The sequence below is a fragment of the Rattus norvegicus genome, chromosome 2 (assembly GCF_021556685.1).
Source record: "Rattus norvegicus strain SHRSP/BbbUtx chromosome 2, alternate assembly SHRSP_T2T, whole genome shotgun sequence".
In the NCBI taxonomy this organism is placed as follows: domain Eukaryota; kingdom Metazoa; phylum Chordata; class Mammalia; order Rodentia; family Muridae; genus Rattus; species Rattus norvegicus.
In genome coordinates, this window is record NC_141535.1 from 242,738,765 (window position 1) to 242,762,499 (window position 23,735).

The following is a 23,735-nucleotide window of genomic DNA, read 5'->3' on the forward strand; positions in this document are numbered from 1 at the left end:
ATGGTAGGGGACGAGACAGCACTGAAAACAAGGTACTTTATGGACTTATTCTTAGGAGTTCAAGAAGTAAGTTTCACATGGGAATCACCCTGGTCTAGACTCTTATTTCTTACTAGCTAACAAGCTAAACTAACTAGTCAGCAACTAAATGAAATTATCTAGCTCTCTACTCTAATCACACCTCTTCTATCCCCTACTAAATTTCTAGTATTAATATTAAGTATTACAAATTACTAAGTACACACTACTTTGACATATATGGTAGTACTTTATCTTTAAATGCCATTGGAGCATTTAAAATGAGATCTAAAAATTATAAAACATTGGCATAAGTTATAGATCTATAAGTAGGACTTGAAGCTAGTTCTTGCCTTTATCTAAAGCACAACTTTCTCTTTCTCTTGACTCTTCTTTAACTACTGTCTGATCTTTTATTCTATCATTATATCTCATTTTGCAATAATCTGAGCAGAAGTGAGCTCATCGCCTACCATCACAGCCTTGGTGCTGACATTGCTCCTTGCCTAGACTGGTCCTGACCATGTGTAATGATGAAGCTTTGGAAATCCACTTCTCTTCCTCCTTTCAGTCTTCCTTTACCATACTTCCTCAGAGATTTGGACACTTGACTGAAAAGATCAGTAGGCCACCATGATCTCTTAACAACCCTTGACCAGGATAGAGTCTTTTTCCTTGATGATCTTGAAATTTTCTCTAAAGTTCTGCTTTCAGAAATTATTAATAATTATAAATTATAATAAATAATTATAAATTATTATTAGTGCAGAGAGTTGTGAAGTCTTTCCCAAACTTGAAACTATTCTATTTCTTGAATGTACTTACATAAAATTTGTATGCCATTCTCTGTTGCAACTTTTCAACTCTAGTACTATGGGTGATAACTTCCTTTGTATAATTTTGGGCAACCCCAGAACACATAGTATCTAATGAGTCCCCGGTAATCAATTTGGAACTTTAATTAATTTGATAATAAAACCATAGTAATGCATGAGGCAACAAGAAAGGTCATGTGGTCTTTCTTTGGATGTTTGATCCCTCTGTGTCCTAGACTCCTGAAAGATAAATGAGGAGCATAATGACAGAAGAGCTCAACTCTGTAATGGCAAATAGCATACATTATAAGGCATCCATTCTTGGCAATTAAAACAGGAAAATCCCAATTGATCTGGAAGAAAATCTTCTCTCTTGTTCCCACCTTCTGTGCTAAAAAGTCAAACAAAAAGACAAATGTTGAAACAGGATTTCCAAAGCCCCAAATCATATGCACTAGAATATGTGCGATCAAATCCAGCTCATGTGCATGTGTGTGCTTGGGCCGATCCTAGCTTTGAAAATGTTAGTGAATATGTCACAGAATTTAATTATGGCAAAATGCAATATATATGTCTGCTATTATATAGTGTGTAGTTTAACTAGAATGGTTAACCAAAACAGAGAAAATAAAATAGAAATTTAATAAAAATAAATATTAAGTTTCTAGAAAAAAAGACAAGGTATAAGTTAAGTCACAAATTTAAACAGACAATTAGTGATGATGGTTATGACCTTGAGTGAGGGAAGAGCCTTGTCTGAGGTGTAAGGATGCTCTGGAACCTTTTACAGTCACTGTCATCTTGCATGGTCAGGGGTATCCCAGGCTTCACATCAGATGCTTGATATCTTTGAGACACAATATAAATGAGTAATAACTGAATTATTTCAGTTCTATTACTTTTGCTGTTCTTGGTTATACTGTTTCAAATATTCTGTGTCCCCTGACAAGAGTTAACTGCTAAAATATCTGAGCAGCAACATATTCTCCACTGACAATAGGCAAGCCGTTCCTCAGATAGGAACTTATTAATATTAAGTATCTCTTGAGTCTAGAAATGAGAAACTGGTGACCCCGTTGGTTCTATCTGTGAACCCCAGCATTTAAACATTTAAAAATGGTGACAGTGCATGAAAGGATCGTCTGTACCTTTGACAATAAGCTGGATGGAGAAAAGACTTCTAAGTCTTTGCAAAAGTGAGCTTCAAACTGCAGATGATTTCCATATTTTTCAATATTTTTAATCTTTAATGTTGAGCTCCTTTAACAAAACCTATACAAGCTGCTAGATCCAAGTAAACAAATATAAAAAGGAGTTCATGAAAATTTAGATAACTTTTGAATAGAAATTGAACGTTCCCATAGATATACGTTCAGTTATTGAACTATAGGATTAAGCTAAGTCCACAAACACTAATTAAGCTGTGTCCACATAAGGATATTTTTTAATTGAAAATAGATTCTTCTCACATACAGTACATCTGACTACAGTTTCCCCTCACTCCACACTGCCCAGCTCACCCCACCTCCCTTCTCCCTGGGATTCACTCCCACTACTTTCCCTTCAGAGAAGAGCAGACTTACAAAAGACAACAACCAAATGTAACAAAACAATATAAAAATAAGATATATTAGAAGCCCTCATATTGAGGCTGAACAAGGCAACCCAGTAGAAGGAAAAGAGTCCCAAGACTAGGAAAAAGAGTCAGAAACACACCTGTTCCCGCTGTTAGGAGTCCCACAAGAACACCAAGCTAATATCTGTACCATATATGCAGAGGGCCCGGTGCAGTCCTATGCAGACCTCATGCTTGCTCCTTCAGTCTCTGTGAAGCCCTAAGAGCCCTGCTTAGTTAATTCAGTGGGTTCTCCCGGTGCCCTCCATCGTGTGTGACTATTACAATCTTTCCTCTCCTTTTTCCGAGGTGTCCACAGGGATCCCTAAGCTCTGAGGGAGGGGCCCAGAGGAGAGATCCGATTCTCTTTAAAGCTATGATCTTTCATTGGGATTTAGATCAAAACTGTTGTAATAAATCATGGCAGTGTTAGCATTCTTCCAAACTGTCATTCATCCAGATAACACACCACTCAGGTGTAGTGACTGTCCCCTCTGCTGGCTCTTTCTGTGTTTAGACTTCTAGCTCCCTTTAAAGAAATATGAGTTAAAACTACTGAAAACAAATCACTCATATAACTCACAGAAGAGAGGACTTGTGAACATTTGTGGTGTGTGTGTGTGTGTGTGTGTGTGTGTGTGTGTGTGTGTGGTGTGTGTGTGTGTGTGTGTGTGGTGTGTGTGTGTGTGTACACGTATTCTGTGATGTCATTACATCTTGACTTTCACAATTGTCCAAGAGTGAGACATGTGAATATCATAAGACTGTATAATTTCATCCTATATTTACACTCCTTGTAACCTTCTACTCCTGTGACAGAACTTGAGTTCACAATCCACACTTTGTGAAGACGAAGGATAATGGTCATCTAAGCCATTCCTGTCAGGTGTAGTCACCCCTTCACTGACATGGCCTTGTCTCTGCACAGCTGTAAGTCTTTTCTTAGAGAGGAGAGTTTTAATCCTGGATTACCTTTGCATTGATAGTATTGTACTAAGAATAATATATATATACATACATATATGCATATTATATATAGTGTAAATGTGTACTCAATTACAAAGTCAAAAAAGTAACCCTTGAATTACCTATAGCCTACAATATAACTTATCCATCTTTCCTCATTAGAACATATACTTTTGCCATTCATATCCTTTCTTATTATGAGTGTGTATTTAAAAGTATCCCTAAGAATAAATATTTGTTTCCAGCATTTTTTTATTAAAAACAGTGTTGCATAAAAAATCCAAGTCCCACTGTGACTACGTACTCATCAAGACAGTCTTTTTTTTAAGACAGTCTTAAAAAGCACATCAGAGAGGGGGAAATGCAAGTATGTGCAGATTTGAAAATTTACATAATTATCCCATAAAAATTATATGAATTCATTTTGTTACACCAAGAACATATGAGAAAGCTGTTTTTTCTAATATTTATGCCAATGTGTGTCATTATTACCTAGTATAATGGCAAAATGGTGCTCCCAGGCTAAATGAAGACAAAAGAAACTTGGTTTATAACAATGAACCAAGCATTACTGGAGTTTGCAGGGAGCACTTTTGTGCTTATCAAATGATACTTTGGAAATTGGGTTCCCACATAGGGTCCTTAGTCTCATTGCTAAAGAATTCAAGAATGGACACAAAACAGAAGCTCAAGGACAATTTAATTAGAGTTTAAAGAAAAACAGGAGAGAAAGCAAGTTGTAAATCTCAGCAGCTCCCTAGAGGAAACGAATGAAGTTGAGAAAGGAAGGGAAGGGAAGGGGAGGGGAGGGGAAGGGAGGGGAGGGGAGGGAAGGGAAGGGAAGGGAAGGGAAGGGAAGGGAAGGGAAGGGAAGGGAAGGGAAGGGAAGGGAAGGGAAGGGAAGGGAAGGGGAGGGAAGGGAATAGATGGGAGAAGAGGAGAGGGAAGGGGAGGAGAAGAGAGTGTAAGAAAGGGAGTAGAGGGGATGAGCGGGAAGGAGAGAGAAATGGAAAAGAGAAAGAGGGAGAACACCATGCCCTTTAAGTTAAGGTGACAGAGGTCAGCTGTATGGCAGACAAGCCCAAGCCACATGGCAGGTTGAAGAACTTTAGAGAAAGAGTGAAAAAGCCCAGAGTAGCAGAGAAAGCATTGTCATTTCTTGCCAGTGACTGAGAGACACAGCGAGGGGAGAATAGAGAGCAGGGGGAAAAGACAAAGACCAGAAGGTGGGCAGCCCCAGGTGAACACTATGGTAGCTCAGGGACTGTGTAAGGGGAGTGAAATTCTAGGAAGAAAAAGGATATCATCTCCTTACAGAGTGAGTTGTTGCTTGTCTATTCAGTATACCTTAAGGTAGTTAGTCCCTTGGGCAGGTGATTGACCGGTCAGTTTGCTTTAACTCTTAAGGGAGGAGACAATGTCTTGTCTCCTCATACAGACAGATTCCATTATTTACTGTAACACAGGTTTAATGACACTGGGCAAAGCCTTTGTTCTTACACTACACTGTGGGAATTCCTTGTCATCTTCAGCTCCTACTCCCTAGATTCTAGTAGCTATACTACTACCTTCCAATACGTCTAGAGTCAACAGTCCTCTGAGGGCCATGCCCCTAACTCCTGTCACTGGAAACTGCCTCTAGTCTAGACTGTACTATTAAGGTTAGTTTTACTCTTGTACAAGGAGCACAAACATGAGAAATGTCTGTGGGCACTGTGTATTGGATAACCACATTAACGCTATCCTAGAAAATGCCTCTGGTTGGGAATACTAATCTTACGAAGACTGGTTTGCCATTTTCATTGAAAGTTGTAATTTGGTGTCAGAATGCTTTTCACTCCGTCTCCCAGTGAAATCTAAGGTTTAAAGCACTGTAATATTCCAGCCTTTTCTACACTGTATATTAATAAATAGTTAAGTGCCTGCAACGTTTCATATTATTCTGATCTTCTTGAACAATAGATAGCTAGAATTTTTAAAGAAAGAGAGTAGAGGGGCTGTTTTATGAGGGGGAAAGCAATATAAACAGTACATGGCTGTGTGTCAATATGTTCTCATACATAGGAGCTGTACTGTTATAGCTAATATCTTTAAAGGGAACCTTTTGGGACTCACTAGAATTTCATAAGATTTTAATAAACTTGTAGAAATTAGAGATTTAAAAAAATAAAACTACCTTAAGTCTCTCAAACTCAAGTGTTTAAAAAGAGGCTGATTGCAAGTGCTCCTTTGTGAGCGTCCCTCCGCGGTTTGGAGTCTGTGGTGTGGCCCTGAAGAGGAAAGCCCTGATGGTGTTGGTAGCTCCACGGAGTCACTAGAATCAGTACATGCTGTATATTTGCATAATCTTTTAATCTTCACGAAACCTTTTAATATGTCTCAGTTGTTCCTCGCAGAAGCTTCTGCTGTATGCAAAAATAAAAATAGGAACGGTATTTGGTAGAAGATCAGATCTCATAAGATTTTTTGCACTCTGGTACCATAATCTAGATTTATCTGTTTAGACATGCCTAGAGGCATTCTACTATTTATAATTTAAGAAGCAGATAAATTCCTTTAAGTGGACTGATTACAATAAAGCAAATCATTTATATTATCTTTAATCTAACTCATAAAACCCTCAAAAATTTGTTCATGATGAATTTTTAAAAATTGTTTGATTTAATCAAGAGGCAAGTGTGTATTCTTCTCATTCTCTGAGGGTAACACAGGGCACTTGCCCAAGTCATCTGTAACTAAGTGATGACCTGTGTCAGTCCTGCTGTGTTCTGTAGCTATCTTTCTTGGCTTCACATTGTTCTTGGGATCAAGTCAATAACCTTGAATATGACTTATTCTAAGACTGGTCCTGTTAGTTTACTCATCTTCAAACCATGGAGGCTTTTGAGAGTAATAGAGGTTTATAAAAATACTTCAAAATTGTGTTATTTTGTAGGAAATCTATAAAACAACTCTGTTCCAAAATTATTGTTTAAGTTAAGTAGTTTTATACAAAACAAAAAAAAAATACTTGTAGTAAAATCCTATGTGACTGATCATAATGGCATGGAAAGTGTCTGCTACTCAACCACAATGCCTGGGTAAGTTCCGTGAACTTGGTAACTATCAGGTACGGGCATAGGATCAAGAAATAGAAGTAGGGTACTGCTCATGCCCTTCCATACATGTTTAATCGTGTGCAAAGGAATGTACTCTGAATATGTGATGTGCACTGGGTTTCCCAACAGATATGGCAGAAAGTGGAAGTAGACTTCCTCAGATCTCTTTTAATAAGATGTTTACTGAGTGCTAACCTGAACAGATCTCAGCTCAATAGCCTAGGTCAATGATGATGTGTAACCCACCTACTCAGCTCTCTGTGTTTAACCACACTGACCTCTAGGCGCATATAGATCTTGATTTCATCTTGATCCCTTCTGGTCTTTCTCCTACCTAAGTCCTACCCATCTTGTATACTTCAATTTAAACATTGCTTGAAGGAAGTCTTTTCTAGCTCATTAGTCTATAATAAATATTTCAAAAATAGAAGTCTATATTTTGTTCTTAAGGGATACTTGCCTCATATATAGTATTGTATGTAATATTGTAAGTTCTTATGAATATCTGATTCATGACAGCTCAGTATTTATCTTTCTGGGTGACTTTAAGGTCTGTGAGAAGAGAGCATAGTGGATTTTCCTGCACTGTTTTGTTCATAAGGTCCAGCATGTAGGAACCACTCAGGTCACACTGTCGAGGAAATAAACGAGTGGTGCTTATTTAAATGTTCTCATTCCCCATAGAGGAAGGCAAGGAAAGAATTCAAGCACAAACCAGGGATGCGTTCACTAAGACCTATCAGGTTTACTTTATTTCTTTTCTTCTTAAGAAGGGCGGTTGCTCTGGCCAGCAAGCCTATCTGTGGTGGGTTTTTACTAAGACATGCTATAGGGTGTGTTAAATTTACCTGAACAAAAGAAGGCTTTGGCCAGGCAGTGATATAGGTCTCAAAGGCAATATGATTGCTAAAGGGAGCATTAGTGAGTCCCTCTGTGCCTGCCTCTCAGTACACAGATGAGGATAGTGATCGCAGCTTTGTGACACAGCTACTGCAAGTGGCATTAGAAGACTATGACTATCCTCTAAGGTTAAAGGAGGGCAAAGTAATTGGGGAACAACTTTATATCACTTCTAGTTTACCATTTAGATTAAAACCTAACTTCCCATGGGTGCACTGCTAAAGAAATAGTTCAGCAGTTAGGAGTGGATACTGCTCCTCTACACACCCCGAGTTTGGTTCCCAGCACGCAAGTGAGATAGCAATAGAGCACTTGTACCTTCAGATGCAGAGGACCTGACATCTTGGGTCTTCGGGAGAGCCTACTCTTATTATATAATCATACACAAAATTAAAACTGTCAAAGTTCTTAAAAACTTGTACTTGGCAAAGATTTTGACTATTAGCTCTTTGAATTTAATTATGCAAAGTCTGTACCAAAGTCCTTCGAATAGTTAAGTAACTGTTCAAGTTGGTGTAAAGTTCGGCAGCTTCTCCTAAGGCCACACTTTACTCAGTAGGTGTGTAGGCAAGGACGGTGTCTCACTTCTGAAACCGGAAGGTGAACAACTGTTGTAAGCTCTTAGCACACAGGTTTCCTTCCTTACCTTTATACCCATTTCAGTATTTTTCATGATCTATGACTAACTATAGGGTTGTTTTTTAAGCTATAAAATTGGACATTCACATAGCCACAGCGGTTCACTTCATCCTTCGGTTTACAAATTATTCATTCTCTTCTCCGTCCTTCTAATTTTTTTATTCTGGTTTAAATAGATAAAATAACTTTTTTCAAACACCAAAAACCTTCAGGTATAAAATATTCCTAATGGAAACATGCTAAATTATGAATTATAAGTTATTCTCTTATTGGCAGAGATGACCATTGTTAGAATAAAGTTTTAGGCATAGTAAAGGAAGGAGAGCCCTTAATTAACTAACGTAGGAAATCAGTAGGGTCGGGAGGGAGAAATATCTGTATAAGGAGTGATCCTAACAACTGCATTACAAAAGCTTTCAGAAGTGCCTTACGCTTGTATCCAGGCCTTGTTTTAATGAGCACACACCATAGGCGAATGGTCCTGCTGGGGGTCAAAGTGAAGATGCCCTCATCTATCCATAAAGTCCATGAAGTAACTGCAGCCTTTCTGCCACTCCACACATCCCTCCTCTCTCTCCCTCAGTCCTTCCCACACCGTCATTGTGTCCTTCTAACTTACAATTTATCTGTTTCTATTTTTCTGTTTCTATTTTGTTTAGGGATCAATTCCAGAGAATGGTCTTCAAGGACTTCTCTACTGTGCTTCAGTTCAGAAACATTAGATTTTGACTATTTAAGTGTTTGTTTCTACTGTTACTTTTAATCTTCAAACAAGTTAATGTTGATGAGAAAACTTTTATAGCAAACTCATCAAGATGTGAGGCAAATCATGATGATTTTATACATTTGTCCAGAGGTCAATTGATGGCTTCTTGATATAGGTGATTAAGGTCACTGACTATAGAAATTTAATTTTTAAATTCATAGAGCAAGTGAATGTTGAGCCTTTGAGATATGAGTCAATATTCCTGACCTTGAGAACCCATAAGGAAGAAAATAAAAGTAGTTTGCTTTTAGGGATTATTGATCCTAGACCAAGAGCTGATTCACTCTTTGTTGAATACTCACATATTGAACATGAATCCAAGGACCTAACATTAATTATGTGATTTTATTTAGGCAAAATATGTAAGATAAACAATAATAAATGAGTACATGTTCACATAATTGGCTATTAAGAAAGCAAAGGAAAGATGTCTCGAAAGTTGTCTAGTGACTGTCAGGGCTGGAATTGGACTCCCAGAGTTGCTCGAGGAACCATGTATTCTATCTGGAAGTTGAGTCATCAGTAAAATATCCACTTTAGTGTACATATCTTCACATGTTGGAAACCCTTCCAATTTACTGGAATATGCACATTGCCTTATATTATGTAGAGTATGTATATCATAAAACATTCTTGAAAAGATTAAAGAATTAAACATGAAAGAAATTTATTTCATGCATTTGATATACATTACATCAAGATATTTGAATTTCAATACTGAAGTTAAAATTTTGTTTTACTTTAAGTACAGTAATTAAATTGTACTGATAAGTACAGCCTGTTTTATAATGTTATTTTATTCTGGGAATTGAACTGAATTTGTGCATATCTAGGCAAGCCTTTGAAATGCACCCTGGTTTCTACCATTTAGAATGTTCCTGACCACCAGCCTCAAAAAGATGTATTTGTTTTCAGGTGTTTGTGTGTGTGGCAGGCCTCATTGCAGAGGACTGTTCCAGTACCCCTTTCTGCTGTCGGTAATATGTCTTTTTTGCAATTGAATTGCTATTGAATCTACTGAATTTATTGCAATAACTTAAATTTATAGAAAGAATACACTTGAATTTGCCTTTAGAGTTTCTTCCATATATTAAGTTAACTTGCTATCTCATGAGGAACAGCACTTTTTTCCCAGACTTTTTAAATAACTAATTGATAGACCACATGTAACAAGACCTCATATTTATAAATACCTGAGACAGGTATTTAACATAAGAGAAAGCATGTATGGAATTGAGTATTGTGCAATCTTAAATACAACTGGGCAATGCATCTTAATGTAACCCAGATACTCTCTAGCAATGATTAAATTTACTGTATCAAATATGATTAGATCTTTGTGGAGATCATACTTGTAGGCTTGGGTGGACTTCTGCAACCTGCCTGGTACCATAGCTTACTCTAGAGGTACGAAAAATGTTCATGTGATATCTTCTCCTATGTATATTTGTTACTGGTGCTAAGGATAATCACAATGCCCTTGGAGACACTGACACTATATCTGCTTATGATATTGAGAGCACATGTTAAACCCCGATAGTGAGACCTGGGCAACCAGGTACATACATACCTTACAACATGTTGCCACAGAGAGAAGAGTAGAGGTCTGTTCCTCAAAGTACCAGGAACAGATCTCTGCGGAACAGCTCCCATGTGATATGTGAGACTTCCTGTGACCCAGAAAAGGTAGGAGCACCAGAGACACTATCATGAGTGCAAAAGCTTAATCATCCCTAGAAAATATGAGCTGCAGTGTTAAAAATTCTATGTTTAGATTTTTTCACATCACATTTTTATAAAAGTAACTTATATTCACCTTGAATTTGCCTCTAGAGTTTCTTCCATATATTAAGTTAACTTGCTGTCTCATGAGGAACAGACTTTTTTCCCAGACTTTTTAAATGATGGAATGTCATTTTGGAGGCTTCCTGTTGAATAAGCTCACCCTTTCTAGTTCTTTCTGAAGTCTCACTGGCTGCTTCAACTCAATTCAAACTCCTCTCCAAGCTGACTGGCTCCTCTCAGCTTCTCACTGAATTGTTCTGCTTGGCCTCAAACTAACTCTGGCAATGTCTTCTAATCTTCTGGCGCCTTCTTACTCTCTGGCTTCAACTGCCTCTGCTGACCTGCACTGAACAACAGGAACTCAGGAACGAACTCAACTACACTGTACTACACTTGCTGTCTGTTCTCATGAGAATCGTGGTTACCCTGTCTCTGACTCACTTCGTCAAATCTTTCTCTAATCTGTCACTTCCCCTCAACTAGATGTTAATTTAATTTCAAACATGACTGCTTCCTTCTACAGACTAATTTTACCTTAAAGGTGTGTACTAAGGACATGTCTGTATCCCAGCCAGAACACGGAGATACAGATCTTTGGATATGATCCCTTGCCAGAGTATTCCCATGCTGCTAGATTAAAATTCCTCTACCCAGTTTGAAGGAAACCAGTGGAACAAGCAAAAACTATTTGGATTATGATGGGTGGGAGCCTTCTTACTGACCAGTGTCACATTCTTTGACCTCTGAAAACTGAGATGACACCTGCCTTCAGCAAGTTGAATCCTAGGCTCCATGAGCAAGGCTCTGTCATTGATTTTGACCACTTTGAATGAGCATAAACTAATGAGCTAACTCTGTAGCTCTTGCCAGTTCTGTAATAAATGCCTCTATAATTAATGTCTTTAAGTCTTAATATCACTTTTGCTTCCCTTCACTTGTTTTCATCTGCAGTTTGATAGTTTTATAAAATATTTGATAGCATAAACTCTGTAACCTACTAGGAATGAATTTTGCCTCTGATCCTTCCTAGTTATTATCTCAGGTAAATTATTTAATCTTTTTGTAACTCTGGTGTCCTAATTTATTAACGATATATGTTAGAATTCTCTGATTATATTAGAAGAATAATTAAGAAGTCCTGGGCAGTGTTTATCATACAATATATGAATAACATTCACCCAATGCATATTGGTGCTTAAATGGTAATTTTATCACAATTCTTGAACTTCAGTGTTACAGTCATTTATAGGTACTAGTAAAATGGTACATTATCCCACATCAACCATTCATCCAACTGCATTTCCCAGAAGGCAATGCCTGGTGGGAAAACACTGATGTCTGCTAACATGTAAATCTCAAAAGGTTAGTGTAACTGTTCCAGAGTAGTCTGTTAGGGATCTGCTCCTGTGATGTTAAGAACTTTCTTGAATGTTCCTATTATGTTTTCAAGCTGATTCAGGTGCTTCAATATGTTTGACACTCAACAGTTGACTTCATCATATAATTGCACACTGTGCTTCTTTTTGTCTGTAGTCTACTCTCTCCTGGGCCAGTACTGGAGTCTCAGCATGGGAATATCTTTTCACTCTGTAGATATCCCTATGGCAGCTATTCTGAGCCAAGTGTTTAACCAGACGGAACACATGGTGTTGTTTAGGCCTGTGTGAGAGAAAGGTCACTCTGTTGACTCCACCATGCTAAGAAAGAGGCGGTACATGCTGTGATGTCATAAACTCCGTGAGCTCTCACTAAACTTTTAGTCTTTTTCATCCCTAAGACTGGCAGATTTTGTTTCTATCCTTTACTTTATTTAGACACAAGATCATATGTATCCCAAGCCTCAATATGCAGCCAAGGACGGCATCAATGTCTGATCTTCCTGCTACCCTTCCCCATGTGTTGATATTACAAGTGTACATACCATTCAGGTTTTGTGGTACTGGCTATGGAACCTAGGATTGGTGTTAGGCAAACACTCTACCAACTGAGTGACAAATCCAGCCCCTAATTGTGACTTTCTGACACAGAAGTTTATCAGTCCAATTCCTTACACAACATTCCTATGTACCATGAGACATTCCCATACTGCCAAAAGCTGTGTGTTTTCATTCCTTCACCCAATCCTTTATATCCTTTTACTGCTTCCTAATTTTGGAGCATGTGGATGGTCTTCACCCCTGCACATGTTCAGCTTCTACAATAGAACACAAAAGTTCATCCCGCATACTTTAACTCCTTTTACACTCTTAGTAACTGGGCTCTGTAGAAAGGGCCTCTATGGTACCCTGTCCTCAATGATGCAGGGATTAGGGTGTGAATATGAAAACTTGTAAAATCAAGGTTAACATACAGAACAAACCATGTCAAACTAACTGAAAGTTAATTAACAGTGAGCTGTGTATGTCCCATGCTGTATAGATCACACTTACACAAAGTATGCTATATGTTTCTGAGATTTAAATTAGTAAGTATCATTTACACTGAGCACGCCTGGCAATTCTGGGAGAAAATATAGTACAAAGAAAACTGGGAGAAAATGGAAAGAGCAAGTTGCATGAATGGCAGTGCAAAGGAAGTCAGTTGTTAGCATAATTAATCTTAATCATTTCAAGAAAACAGAGGCGCAGAATCCACCAATACCAAACAAGGAAAACCTTACATAATTGGCTATTCATTAAATACATCAATAATAAATGATCATACATTGTATTACTGTCAATTTTTACTTAAACATAATCAATGATCATCAATAATTAAGATCTTTCATTATATATGTTAAATATATATGTGTGTATGTATGTATATATATATATATTATACACACAACACATATACACACGTAATAGTGAAGACAAATATTCCTATTCAAAAAAGAGCTGGATTTTTGGGTGGAGCAAGACTACGCCATTTGCATAATATTCCACACTTGTTAGTCTTTGTGCTATAAAAATGATCAAAATGCAAACATATCTCACAGGCACACAGAAGTCTGTGTAAAGCATTGATCAGCTGCCTCTGTTCTCAGGATCTCTCTGTCATGAATTTAAGGGATCAGCTGTACCCAGCTGTTCCAGAGGAGAGCTGTTTCCATAGTATACATATTCTCTTTTTTGTAATTAATCATTTTATTGGTTTACATTTCAAATGTTATCCCCCTTCCAAGTCTCCCCTCCACAATCCCCCTTAATCTCGTCCCCCTCCCCTTTGCCTCTAAGAGGGTACTCCCCCACCTACCCACTCCTGCCTCACCCTCTAGCATCTCCATTTTCTAGGGCATCAAGCCTCCACAAGACCAAGCACCTCCCATCCCACTGATACCAGATGAGGCAATCCTCTGTTACATATGTATCTGGAACCATGAACCATCCCACATATACTCTTTGATTAGTGATTTAGTCCCTGGGAGCTCTGAGAGGTCAGGTTAGTTGATACTGTTTTTCTTCCTATGGGGTTGACCAAACTCAGTTCCATGAGATTTCAAGACTTTGCCCCAGATCCTTGTGTCTGTTTGAAGGACTCCTTCAAATAGCCTCTGCTTGTAGAGGATTCACACAAGTCAGTTTGTCTTTAGAGCCAGCATCTATGCCTCCATTTCTTTCCTTATGTTTCATCTTTCCTGCCTTCTCTTCTGCTAGACCTCATCTGTCTTCAAGGATCATGGGATTAGACAGGGTCTCATGGCTTATTCAGTCATTTCATCTAAGAATCTACCTCAAACATTATTTTGTGTGTGTTTATGTACCATACTTATAGATCCCATGCATACACTATGGAAATTTGGGGGTGGGGGGCATTTTGCTTACCACATTCCCAGTTTTTCTGATAAGAACATATGGTTTACAATTTATCAGAAGCTTTTTAAGAGATTATTCTAACTTGGAAAAACAGTAAACATAAAATCAAATACAAGACAAGGCTACAACCCGTTGATGCTAATTTGGTTCATAGATAATGGAACACATTCTCTCTTCTGAAATTGAATGCCTCCATTATCTGGAGGGTGGTCTGAGGTTTGAAAAGGAGTGAGAGGCCAGGACACTCACTGCGTGAAAAGAAATCTGCTACTTGTCCATAGCAGAAGCATGTTTGTCTGGTGTCAGTCAATTTAAATGGACCAAGACTATTTGAAAGGACATGTAAGTTTGCGATCACGACACAGTCTTAAATGAACATGATTTTGTTTGATATGATGAAAAGTTAAAGCGTGAGTCTGAAAGTGCCTTGAAGGAAATTTCCACATTCCTTTCAGTAAGAACTGACATCAGCATATAGATGGGTTCATCCATTATTGAGAAAAAGACTTACAAAGGAAAAACGACTGATTGAGATGCTGCATTTTGAACTGTGGGTGTGGAGCCCTTTGGTTGAAGGTATCTGAAGGTCTAAATGCTTCATGGTTATCCCTGGCTGCCTTGTCTGCTCATTCATTAAAATTTCCTTTTAAAGTTTAAAGAATAAAAAAGACTGCTCAAAGAGTTTTCAAAATAGATTATTAAACAGAGTGCATATTCCAAGCATTGAAACACTGACGTTAAAAATAGATCAACATATAGATAAACACGTGGGGGCCACAGAAGTTAGATTTCAACCAACATGGTCTTCAGTGTTAATTGTCCCTGATATTGGGTTCCCTCACAGCTTTCTTTGTTCTCCTCCGTATTCCAACACACAACAACAAACCTCAGTGTCTCTATGTTTGCCATCTAGGATTTGTGGCACGGTCATTTCTAAAGCAGCATACTGGATTCTGGAATAACAGCCTAAAACTAATCTAAGTTTAAGGCAAAATCAACAATGAATGTTCATTTATAAGTCCTCAGCCCTTGTGCATTTGTGAAACTAACATTTAGGTCTAAATGACAAAGGGATCGCAACTGACACAATGATGAAAGCCTGTGTTTTACGCTTGTGTCACCATAGCTTAACTGTTCTTCAGCTTTAGGTGAATGCTAATGAGAAAATGAAATTATTCTCTATGATTAGCATGAACGTATTTAAAAATTACCCAAGCTCTCAGTTCCTTCATAACCATATACTTACCACCACAAAATTATAACATTAGCAATGTAGTGCCAACTATTTAATTCAAAATGCGACTGTCTACTTATCATCTGATCTCAAGGTCCTTACCTGTGGTTAAGCACAAAGGGTTTCTTTATTATCAGAAAATTCTAATTCTATATAAACTTGTTTTAAGGTAACCTTTGTTACCTTACCACAGATTCTTCACACTGATTCACAATCTATTCTTTTAAAATATTTTCCCATTCCATGTAAACTTGAGCATTTAAATTTCATTTCTGTCCCTAAGTACATAGAAACATATATGCCTTGGATGTCTCTGGATGATGTTGATTTCTTATGCATGGTTCATGAATCTATACAAGGCTGTTTAAAGACATTTATAAATTTGTGGGCAAAATTTTATACAAGTAATATAAAGACATAAATGTGAGCTTTACCTCTGGGTTTATGTTGCTGTACCATATGATCCAACATGATGTGGAAATAGTACATTCGAATAACTGAAGAAAAATCCAAGTAATTTTAAAGCACCGTTACTAATGGTGAGTAGAATTACTAATTTTAACAATCATTTTAGCTTTCTGGAATAGATATTACTTGGGAAAGGCATGAAAAATAGGTGCCAAATGTTTACAAAGCCAGAAATGTGACTATGCAGTTTTTGAGAACCTAAGACATTAAGGTCATGAATTGAAAGCTGTCATAGTCTATAGATTGTGACACTGTCTCAAAACAAAACAAAAAAAAATAGTTTGCAAAAGAGAAGAGAAATTGTTCCTTTCTGTTTCACCCATGGAGCTCAGGTCACAGTAGTATGCTCCCAGCACAGACGTCTGTATCTCATGATGACTTTCCTTCATAGGACAACTTTTTGTCCTCCTTATCCTTAATTCTCTACTGAATTGTAATCGATGGGTTCTAGAAGCCAAGGAAAGGATGATGCCTGACACTAAGCTACACCATCTTGCCTCTCCTCACAGTCCCCCCCGTAACTTACAGTCAGTTTGCTGGTGGATAAACATCCTAGGGTTATCTGTTTACTTTCTTCACTCTTAATAGAATCTATGACAGCCAAAGATCCTGTCCGTTTTATTCACCAATGTGTATGTACCTAGATCTCACTGGTGTCTGTAGGCAGGTCAGACTCTTGAGAAAATCCCTAAAATGATCAAAATTTAATGCCAAGATAGCTGTGCTTTCAGTGTGTTAAAATAATATACTTGAGGTGTTCATGACACTTTTGATTAACTTCTAGGTGTTTCCTATGCCCTTACATTTGAAGAGACGTGAGTTTATGGTATAAGAATTAACCTCCCATGTGTCTGACACCATATGTTTTCGGTTTTTCTCTCTTCTCTCTCTCTCTCTTTCTCCCTCTCTCTCTTCTTCCTCCTTCTCCTCCTCCTCCTCTTCTTTCTCCTCCTCCTCTTCCTCCTCCTCCTCCTCCTCCTCCTCCTCTTTATTCTTTTTCTCAACATTTCCCCCCTTTTCCAAAATAGTATATTTTCCATTTCTGGATTTCCCTAAAGGAAAGGTATGTTTTTCTCCTTCCTGATTCACACTATTTGAAAAGGCACATGCCCAGTGTGTGTGTGTGTGTGTGTGTGTGTGTGTGTGTGTGTGTGCGCGCGCGTGTGTGTGTGTGTGTGTGTCTGAACTCTGAAAATCAAGTTTATAAGGAACAGGAGTCAAAGAAACTTTAGCCAATACTTCGAATAACCCATTAGTGTAGAGAAAATGATTGAATCTAGAACAAAATCTTAATCATGTACCTCATCTTAATAGTTCTCTCTTTGTGGATAACAAAAGTTCACTCTAAAAATGTTATTAAACGATTTGAAGGTTTTTTCAAAGCAACTGTGGTGCACATCATTTATATCAATCAGTTTTGAAACATTTTTCTTACTTGAAAATATATATGCGTGTATTTCTGACATCAACCATAGTGGTTTGTGAATTTATTCAAAACTATATTTTTAAAAGTATAAAATGTTACATTCTTTTATAATTATTAAATGGTATTTATTAAATATTATTAAATTGACATTTTAGCTCATTATTTGAACATCCAAATAGGGTGAAACTGTCAACTAAGTCAATTTAAACATACTTTATCTTGCCTCTGCAATTGCTAAAGTCTTTTAATGGAAGCATTACTGTAATTGGAATTAATTAATCATATAATTAGAAGCAATGAACAGTTGGAAGCAGGAAAATAACTAGAACCCTATTTCTTTAAGATTTCATCTCAAAGAACTTTCAGTGTGTAAGTGGCAGTATGAAATTCTCTGACCTATTTCTTTATACTTGTTTTAATAGGAACTATTCAACTGAATTCTGACAAAGTCTACAAAACTTCTTAGTACATATGAGACGTAGCTCAGTGGTAGAGTGTGCGAGAACTCCAAGCTCATAAATTATTAGTATAGAACTACCTAAAATTATGAGGTTGCATTTAGTACTATCATTTAAAAAAAGCATCTTGAATTTTTTATTTAGATTAATAGATATCCAATAAAATATTAATGCACCAACCACACACATAATATTTAATATCTTGTTATTCATTTATTTATTTTATGATAAATTGCATTTATCATTTGAACAGTGCATGTCTGACTTGCAAGATTGCAAAAGCACAGGAAAGTGGGACAGGGGAGATTGCTCTCAGTGGTTAAGAACCCTGGCCGCTCTTTCAGGAGATCCTGGTTCATCCCCCCCCCCCCATGGTTAACTAACAAACCATTGTCAACTCCAGTTCTGAGATCCTATGCCCTCTTCTGGCCTTCACAGGTACTCCATGCATGTGGCGCATCTCCACACATGCAGGAAACATAAAATAAAACAAAACAGATTTTTTTTAACCACAGGGAAAGAAGAAGCAGATGCACTTTCCAGTCCTGTAACAGTCAGCGATAAGAGACTGAGTGTTCTACTTACCAACTAGAAAATACAAATAAAAAATAGGTCTAGCATGAAAATAAATTTTTCGACCAACAATTTTTTTACTGATTGATAAATTTCAAAAGCTTCTGAAGTTAAACATGAAGAAAATAAATCTCAGGATAACATCAGGACAAGATGACTAGATGATCTACATTAAATAAATGAAGGACATTCAAGACTTTTCTAATAGTGAAGACTGTGGTGTTTCACTGATTACTAATTTACTGTAAATTCTTCCCAGATATATATACTTGTAAGTTTCACAAGCCATATTCCTCTTAACATGTGTGCTGAGTGTCGACGGATGGTATCGGCCAGTCTGCACGTGCGGCTGTAACATCTGCGGAACTTTCTGCTCATCTCAAAGTCACAGTCAAACAGCTTCCATTGTGCACTGACAAAGTTCCTGACACTGTCAAAATCATGCAATTTACTTGTCTGCACATGTGAGTGCACATACACAAATCTGTGTCACGTGAGTCCTTGGGATTTAGGTTAACTCCTTACTACTCGTTCATTGTGCTTAGGTAAATCAGAACATACTATGCAAACTACCTCGTTTTTAAAATTGGGATATCTCCCCAGGTTAATCTCTTGGCTTTTGGAGTTATCATATACAAAGTGTTCCGCCACACTGCTGGACTGAAGCCAGAAGTTAGTTGCTACGAGAACATAAGGTATGTGTTGTTGAAGTTGATGAAAATGTTTTAGCAAGATATTTTTTCTCCTTCCTTTAACTTCCTTCTTTCCTTCTTTTTTTCCTCCCTTCCTTTTTATTCTTTCTTTTCATTTTCTCATGGCTCTGAGATTATACTAGATCACATGGTGTCCATGTACCGGGCAACTGTTCACCAACCCAACAATGTTCCCAGTCCATCAGTCACATAAACAAGTGATGAGTTGAGATCCGTGATGGTTTGTTTGCTTGTCTGTTTGATTAAGCACTATCTTTTTCACCATATTTAAAATATGTATTAGAAAAAAGCATTTAATACATTTAATAAACTTGTAAACATTACAGATTAAATAGTAAGTGCACCCATCTTTTAAAATATACTCCCATTTGAAAGAAAAAGATAATTGTTCTAAGCCAAAAAATAGATCTTAATAGACTGTCTTCTGTCAGACGTTTCTCAGAGCTTAGCAAATCTTTCTTCTAATTCAGAGTTTGCATGTTGCTATAATTTTTCCTTTAGCTAGCTCTCTCTCTCTCTCTCTCTCTCTCTCTCTCTCTCTCTCTCTCTCTCTCTCTGGCTGATCTAGTAAGACCTTGGAAACACTGTGTAAAGAAACAGCTGAGGTAGGGTGTGTGAAACAAACGTTGCTTGTGTTGCTTGGGAACAGACCCGCAGGTCTGATTCTTCTGAGGAAAATTCAGAGTTGCAATTTACCAAGTGTTTTAGTGATTACCTTTTTTCAGTCCTCAATAGTCTGAGTTTTCTGTCATGTCCTGACTTCAATAACATCTAAAACTGCGTATTTTAGGTGCTAACACACCTACAGTAAAGACTCCACTGGGAATAAAATGTCAGTTGTTTCGTTTTCAAGACCATATCACGCTTGAGAACGATTTAATATTGTTACCCGAAGTCACTGATAGTTGTCTGAAACTATGCATGCCTTAATATATGTATGCATAGTTCCTTTAAATATCATATTAGTGTTCTAACATGAATTTATTTCTTAAGGTTACTACCTTGCAAAAGCAACAATAACAAAATTCTAGATTTATATTCTACATTTCACCATTATTGGATGTAAAAGTATAACCAGAAGCCACTTCAGAGGTGACAAACACCAGCTGGTGCAAGTCCAAACAGGATGCTCTCCAAGGTCAGCCGTCACAGTTGACATGGAGTCAAAGCCTGCACACTAAGGTTATCACCTTAAAATACATGAAGATCAAGTATTCCCATCAAACGTTACACATTTTAATAATGAGACCTTAAATTGGAAAGCACAATCCAGGTTGAATAGGAACGCGTTTACCATAAAGGCTTTTGCATCAAACCACATAAAAACTCTGAGCATCTAAGTCATTGACTTTTCTGATCCTAAAATACTTCTCTCACGGGGCTGGGGAGCGGTAGAGCGCTTGCCTAGGAAGCACAAGGCCCTGGGTTCGGTCCCCAGCTCCGAAAAAAAGAAGCAAAAAAAAAAAAAATACTCCTCTCACCCTTAACTGGGGAACATGTGGATTGTGTGTGGCAACTGGGAGTTACATGGGCTTGCATGAGTCTTAACTGGATCTCTTCCAATGCACTCCAGGTCTTGCGCCAGAGGAGCCCTGGCCCTCCTCTTCCTTCTGGGTACCACCTGGACCTTTGGGGTTCTCCACGTAGTGCATGCATCTGTTGTGACAGCCTACCTCTTCACAGTCAGCAACGCTTTCCAAGGGATGTTTATTTTCTTATTCCTATGTGTTTTATCTAGAAAGGTAAGTATTTTAAATTATTAGTCAAAACTAATTTATGTTCGTGTAGCATATTACCAGAGAGAAAAACTGTTGCCTTGTACTGTGACTTTCACCTTTTATTGCCTAAATGTAGTCCATTTTAAATATACAGCAATGATTAGAGTGACTTTCATTTTAAAATACCAGCATATAGATTATCTAAATAAGCCTTGCAAAAATCCTTATTATTAGACCAGCATGATATAATATAGTGGAAGCTATATAGCTTGTATTCCCTTGAGTATATTTCTGTATTCAAACAGCAATAGACTACAGTAAATCAAATATGGTCATTTATTGTGACTTGAAAATAATGTCATGTGCCTGTCTTAATAATACAATATTTCTTTTTTCTCTGTCATCAAGATTCAAGAAGAATATTACAGATTGTTCAAAAATGTCCCCTGCTGTTTTGAATGTTTAAGATAAACAACGAGAAGACACAATAATTATAGCTGAAATGAAATGGAAATTCCAAGATTTCGGATAGCCTGTGTGACAAAAATGAGCCTGCCTTCATTGTTAGTAATTAATTTCAAATTCGCTTTTCTGTTCGCAGTATAAAAGATGTAGTTAATGTGAGATAAAATTATGGGCCAGAGAGCTCCGGTGTGTTTTCCTACATGACATAGTTAGATATGTCAAAAATAGTACTGCAGATATTTGGAAAGTAATTGGTTTCTCTGGAGTGATATCACTGTGCCCAAGGAAAGATTTCTTTCTAACACAAGAAATAGATGAATGTCCTCAAGGAAGCGACTGGCTTGATATCTTTGTGACTCATGTTGCCTTTCAAACGAGTCCCCTACCACCATAGTAATGAGTTCCTTTGCAGAAAGGAGAGTATAAGAAACTTGGAGGGGCAGAATATGAAGCAATGGAGAAGCCTTCTCTGACAAGGAATTGTCATTCCAATAAAATTGGCTTTCTCCAAAATTGAAGAGGAAAAAATTTTCAGGCTAAAATAACGAAAAAGGAAATGCATCCTAGCACTTTGGGAATTGGTCTGAACTTAAAAGGCCCAGACCTAAATTTACTACATCCATGTTCTTCCTTACTGTTCTAAACCAAAGAAAAACCTTAAAATTTACAGATACATGGATGAGTGTTCTCACATAACATCATATTTGAATGTCAATTTTTTTCATTCCTCACAGATTAAGACTTCAGCAACATATTTGGTAAAACATAAATTTGTCAAACTATAAGACTGTTCATATCTTTAGTGAAAAAATAGAATGTGAAGTATTTTGTCTATAATATTTTACTGTTATGAAAATAATCTTTTCATATTAGAGCAGTATACTTGAATACTTTACTGTTTTTAATCTTACAAATAGTGTGATTCATGTTGCAACCAGCCCTTTTAATTGACTGTATTTAAAAGGGCATTATAAATTTAAACTATTGATGAAGTAAATTATAATGGTTTTCTGATCAGAAAATACATACTTAAAGCATTATTTATAACAAATAAAAAGTCACTGAGCACTGCAGGGGTTTCACAGTGGATCTGATATTTTTAGACCGTTTCCTATCACCTATCAGTCTATTTGCTTAAATGTACAGCTCTACCAATTCTCTTACTCAAAGGAAGAGGCAGTATTTTTCTCAGAAGTGAGTCATTGTTCTGTACCTTCCTGGAGACATGATTCGATCCATTGAACATTGTGGTTTTAATTCTTGTGCTGTTGAATGAAGCCTGACAAGACACCTCCTAAAAAATGAAATGTCAGCTGGATGAAGCAGCCCTGCTACTGCCTGACTGAGTTGTTCTCTCAGGAAAGACCACTCACCTGCCAAGAAGCACGTTGCATCTCTACAGATCTCAGGGTTTCTCCCATGCCAAGTCTGTAGCCCACGAGCATCATTGTCATTCTAAGATGGGACTGTAGAAATAGGATATCAAAACCTAATCCGTTCAATCAATGGATAAGAAACTATCACATGTAGTAGACAGAATAACCCTTCTCAAATATTCATACACTCCTCTTCACAAGCTGTGGCCGTGGTGGATAGTGAGGAGCAGGAGGTCCTGTCAGGAGGAAGAGTAGCTGAGGTCCACTCAGTTGGAGAAGGCTCTCACTGTGCTGGGGGAAGTCAGCATGCTGACGATGTTACTTTAGTTTGGGTCTCTTGTTTTGGACATCTCATTTCTAGAGCTGTAAAGACAATAAAATTCTATTATCAAAGCCACTAAATATATGTTCTCTTATTATTCTACTTTATTTTTTTTTGATGTGGCTACTGGGAACTGAGACTGGAAATATTTATACACTAACATCTTTAGATCAAACTACCGTTCACATCAAGGGTAAAAACATTTTCATGATTGTCCAATTTCTCCATTTCTAGAATATTCTCCATGTGACAATTTGTGGAAAACATGTCTACTACAGGGAATGAATTTGTGCCAAGCTGATTTCTTTTATTTTTTTTTTCTTTCTCTCTTGGTCTTTCTGAATACAGTCTACTTCTCTGCTGCCTCCTGACCACAGGGCTGGTGTGATAATAATCTCAACAATGCATTATCCAGCTGTCCCAGGCCCTGGGTCAGATATAACATACTGGAAGTCAGATTGGAGAGTTCCCCATGCAATTTCAAAACAGTGCAAGGAGGCATCAGAGTCAGGCCACAGATGGAGCTGTACGCTTAGGCTGTACTGAGACTGATTTTCCAGGACAGAGCTCCAGGATATAAATGGAG

At 37.4% G+C, this 23,735-nt stretch overlaps 1 protein-coding gene across 1 annotated transcript in view; it reads left to right on the top strand.

The window, feature by feature from the left end:
• The window catches only part of Adgrl4 (adhesion G protein-coupled receptor L4), a 104,775-nt gene extending 81,551 nt beyond the window's left edge, over window positions 1–23,224 (top strand). The window contains 3 exon segments of the mRNA NM_022294.1: window positions 19,159–19,250; window positions 20,842–21,010; window positions 21,395–23,224. Of these exon segments, the coding sequence (NP_071630.1) occupies window positions 19,159–19,250; window positions 20,842–21,010; window positions 21,395–21,457 (324 nt within the window). The 3' untranslated portion in view covers window positions 21,458–23,224.
• Window positions 23,225–23,735: the final 511 nt, after the last annotated feature.